A 4,177-nucleotide genomic window follows, 5' to 3' on the forward strand; every position below is an offset into this window, starting at 1 on the left:
TTTTGCCTATTTTTCCCTAATGGATGTGACGTAACCTGACACACTAAGTCATCGGACTCCTCTGGAGGTACATCAACTACTACAGACCTGGGTTCATACACGATCGCAAGGGATCACCACACTTACCTACATAAGGCTTTAAACGAAAGACTTTACATATACGGCTTGAACCAGGAGCCTCAACCTCATAGTTAACATCAGACAACCTCCTCAGAACCGTCCAAGGACCCTTATACATCGCCTCGAGAAAACTCTCCGGATCCATACTCATCACGAATTCTAATTCCCCAGGTTCAAATGAAAGAACATTAACCTTTTTATCAAAATTTTCCTTCATTCGGGATTGAGACTGTTCCAAATTCTCCTGGGCAAACTTTCAGGCATTTAACATCCTAGACTTTAAGTCTTCCACCAACCCTTCAACTTTTACTTCCCCCTTTTGGCTGGATTTTAAAATCTCAAATATAATTTCTAACAGTCCTCGAACTTTGTGCCCAAATACCCACTTGAAAGGAGCTACACCTCTAGAAGAGTTAGGATGATTTCTAATAGCGAAGAGGGCAAAAGGGAGGGCTTTGTCCCATTCACTACAAGAATCATAACAATGTTTCTTAAGTACAGTCTGGAGGGTTTGGTGAAACCTTTCCACCAAACCTTGACTCTCCGGATGATAGGGTATGCTGGTAATGTGCTGAATGGCCAGTTCAGCACACTTGCCCCTAAATACCTTACTCGTGAAATTCGTCCAACAGTCGGTCAGAATTACACGAGGGAGACCATATCTGGAAAAGAAATAAATTAATTTCTCAAAAACAATTTTTGAAGTAATACGCCTCATAGGTATAGCTTCAGGAAAATGAAAGGCTCTATCCATGATAGTTAATAAATATACATAACCTGTTTTAGTCTTGGGTAAAGGACCCACCACATCAATAACCAACTCTGAAAAAGGTTCACCTATGGCCAGTATGGGATGCAACAGGGTTTTAGGAATACACTGGTTCGGCTTCCCTATGACTTGACAAGTTTCGCACTCTCGGATAAACTGTTTTACTCTCACTTTCATTCCAGGACACCAAAAATATCTAGCCAAACTGTGGAAAGTTTTCAACATGCCCAAATGACCTGAAAAGAAATTTGTACGAGCCAATTCTAGCAAAGATTTTCTGAACTGAAACGGCACAATGATCTGTTCAACTCGACCAACTTTATCTACCTCATCAGTGGCGGGTTGACAAAACCTGTATAAAAGACCTTTTACAATACCAAACCTAGGTTTAGTTAGATCCTTGACATCACCCAAATCAAAATTAAATACCTCTTCCTGAGTCTTAATAAAAGCAGCTCTGTACCAATCAAAGTTAAAAGGAAAACTACATAATTTCCAATACTCTCTACTGACCCGGGCCTTTCTATATGTAACTCTACACTACTTGATATTGAGACATCATCATTATCTCCATCAAGTAAATTAGCAGCTCTCGCTGCGGACCGTGTAGTTATAGCCACGTGACTGGCATTAATGGACACTATGGGGAACAGCTCCCGACCTTCCCCATCCAGCAAGTCATTTCCCAGGAAACCATCTATTCCAGGGATAGGCAAGCTATCCACCACAGCCAACTCAGTTATCTGATCGTATCCTGGAAAAGACAAGTGGACGTTAATAAAAGGAGCAAACACCACTGAATCTGGGAAACCTCCCAACACTACAAAATTACCAGTATATTCAGTACCACCATTTAAAGTAGTCTTCAAAATCAACGACCTTGCAGAACCAGTGTCCCTAAGACACTTAACCTGGACAACACTGTTATCACAAATCACCTTTCCAGGCCATATATATTTATCAAACTCGAGTCTCGATTGAGCATTAGGAACATCTTTGACATTACTACTTACATTACTACTGTCTACTACAGATCTGTCCACAGTACTACTATTTACGTGGGACTTATCAGGAATTACAGCCGCAGGACTTTGACCATTACGATCCAGGTAATATCGACAAGCATTGCATTGGCTTTGGAAATGTCCTCGACAACCTGAAACTCTATTTTCATTATTATTAGACCTGGTAGTACCTGCATTAGGGTAACCCCTATTAACAAAAACTCTAGGGGGAGGAGACGATCCTTAGACTCTACTCATATCCCTACCACCTGAAAAAGAATTAGGGTTAACATTATTTTTAGGAGTATGGTGAATCCATAAAGAGGCTTCTCCTCTCCTACCACCCCTGGGGGTGCAAGGTGAAGGGTTATTCAACATATCATGATCGAAATTTCCACTACCAGACCGATGAGTCAACACATACTCATCTGCTAACTGAGCGGCATTACTCATTTTAGCAGCCTTCACCTCCTCTAGGTGTACCCTCAACTCCCTGCTAGAGGCTTTATTAAATTCTTCAAGGAGCTGAAGTTCGTGTAACGCAGTGAAAGTGACAAACTGCCGACTCTTTGACCAGTCATCGAACTGTTCTTCCTTGGTGCGAGCAAACTCGACGAAGGACTGTGCAAATACGAAACCGGAGGCGATAGGCCTCAGGGACCAGGTCATACGCTTTCAAAACCAAGCTCTTAACTTTTTGATAGTCCCGAGCTACTCCCTCCTCCAAGGCATTATATACCCGAATTGCCTTGCCAATTAACCTACACTGGATAAGAACTGTCCACATCTCTGTGGGCCAAAACAATCAGGTAGCCAAACGCTCAAATGCCTTAAAGAACTCTGGGACTTTCTTCTCATCAAACATAGGCACTAATTTAAGTGCCACACCTAAATTAAATTTCTCTTTAAACTCTACTTTTGGTGAGCTAGCCATATTTGCTCTCTGTAGCCTAGCCATTGACAAATTTAGATTTACCATCTCCCTCTCATGATGCCTAGCCGTCTCACTTTCCTCAAACTCAATTTTACGCAACTCTATGCGTTTATATATTAATCTAAATTCTTTGTCTTCCTTAGATTCATCCAAAACCTTAGAAAGGGGGACAGGTTCCACTGGTACAGAATAAGGAGGCGAAAAAGGATTATTAGACAAATTCCCACTACCTTTAAGGGAACCTTCGTGAAAGTTTGCCGGACTTTCATACAGGGTACCGATACGAGGAGGATCCTCAAACAAGGTTAGACACGATGTCACACTCACCTCGTTACTATCCACATCCACACTCCCTTCACTAATACTTCCTAAATCATCTTCCTTATCACTAACCAAATGCTCTGCGTCAGCCATGTGCTGACTAACCTTACTCAAGACTAAAAACAAAACTTCCTTCCTCGAGACCGAAGACTTCACCACAATACCCAACCACCTTGCACATTCTATTAAAAGTTTCTTATTCAAAACCGGCAGATGCTTCAAGCAATCAGCTGACCACAAAAACTCAGCCGGAACAAACACAAATTCCTCCATAATGCAAAATTAAATAATTGTGGGGGGAGGCAACACTACCCAAAAAGATAATAAACACTGAAGTGCTCACTCGAGTGCCGGTCCACTGACCCAATCACTGAACACCCTGAGCTCTCAATCCTGTCACGATCGCCAATTATTACGACCCCTGTGAGGCCGTGGTCTAAGTTCTTAAAGCACCAAGAAAGAGAGGGCAGTAATAGAGTGTTTAATAAAAAAAAAAAGGCCAATGGAGACGAAAACACGAGAGAAAACTTAAAAATGTTTAATAAACATATCAAGAAAAATTAATAACAGTCAGCCTTGTAACTACACGACAAAAATTTCGTTCTTAATATAAAATCACGAAGGATTACTTAACCTCTAAATCTGCATCCCTAAGACAGTGATATAATAACCCATAGGCAGTGAATAAAGGGCCCAAAAACCAACATACCTATAACTAAATAAAGTTAAGAGAGAAGGAGGAGACATACAGCAAGAGAACACTTAAATTCCTACCTAATATTATAAAGCTTAACCTTAACATTAACACCTTAGGATCATGGCAAATTCATTATTCTTTATATGAGAAAACTATAAAAATACAGAATCTACCCTACTAGCTCCTCTCAGATTATAGAGGGAACAAAGGGTTACATCCACACTTGTTGGCGTCTAAGGGTGCTAAGCTGAGGGTCATAGCATCGGGGAACTATGACACAGGCAACCAGCAAGCCACCAGGTACAGCGTCACTCATCATGTCACCGCTATCG

The 4,177-nt window shown here is 41.2% G+C and overlaps 1 protein-coding gene across 1 annotated transcript; it reads right to left on the reverse strand.

Moving 5' to 3' along the window:
- Window positions 1–376: 376 nt before the first annotated feature.
- LOC137651030 (uncharacterized) lies at window positions 377–2,562 on the reverse strand. The gene is made up of 4 exons (XM_068384170.1): window positions 2,235–2,562; window positions 1,392–2,084; window positions 942–1,125; window positions 377–782 (listed from the first exon to the last, which is right to left on the reverse strand). The coding sequence occupies exons 1-4, from the start codon at window positions 2,560–2,562 to the stop codon at window positions 377–379; spliced, it is 1,611 nt and encodes a 536-aa protein (XP_068240271.1).
- Between the last annotated feature and the right edge of the window lie 1,615 nt (window positions 2,563–4,177).

Source organism: Palaemon carinicauda, chromosome 12 (genome assembly GCF_036898095.1).
Source record: "Palaemon carinicauda isolate YSFRI2023 chromosome 12, ASM3689809v2, whole genome shotgun sequence".
Lineage (NCBI taxonomy): Eukaryota > Metazoa > Arthropoda > Malacostraca > Decapoda > Palaemonidae > Palaemon > Palaemon carinicauda.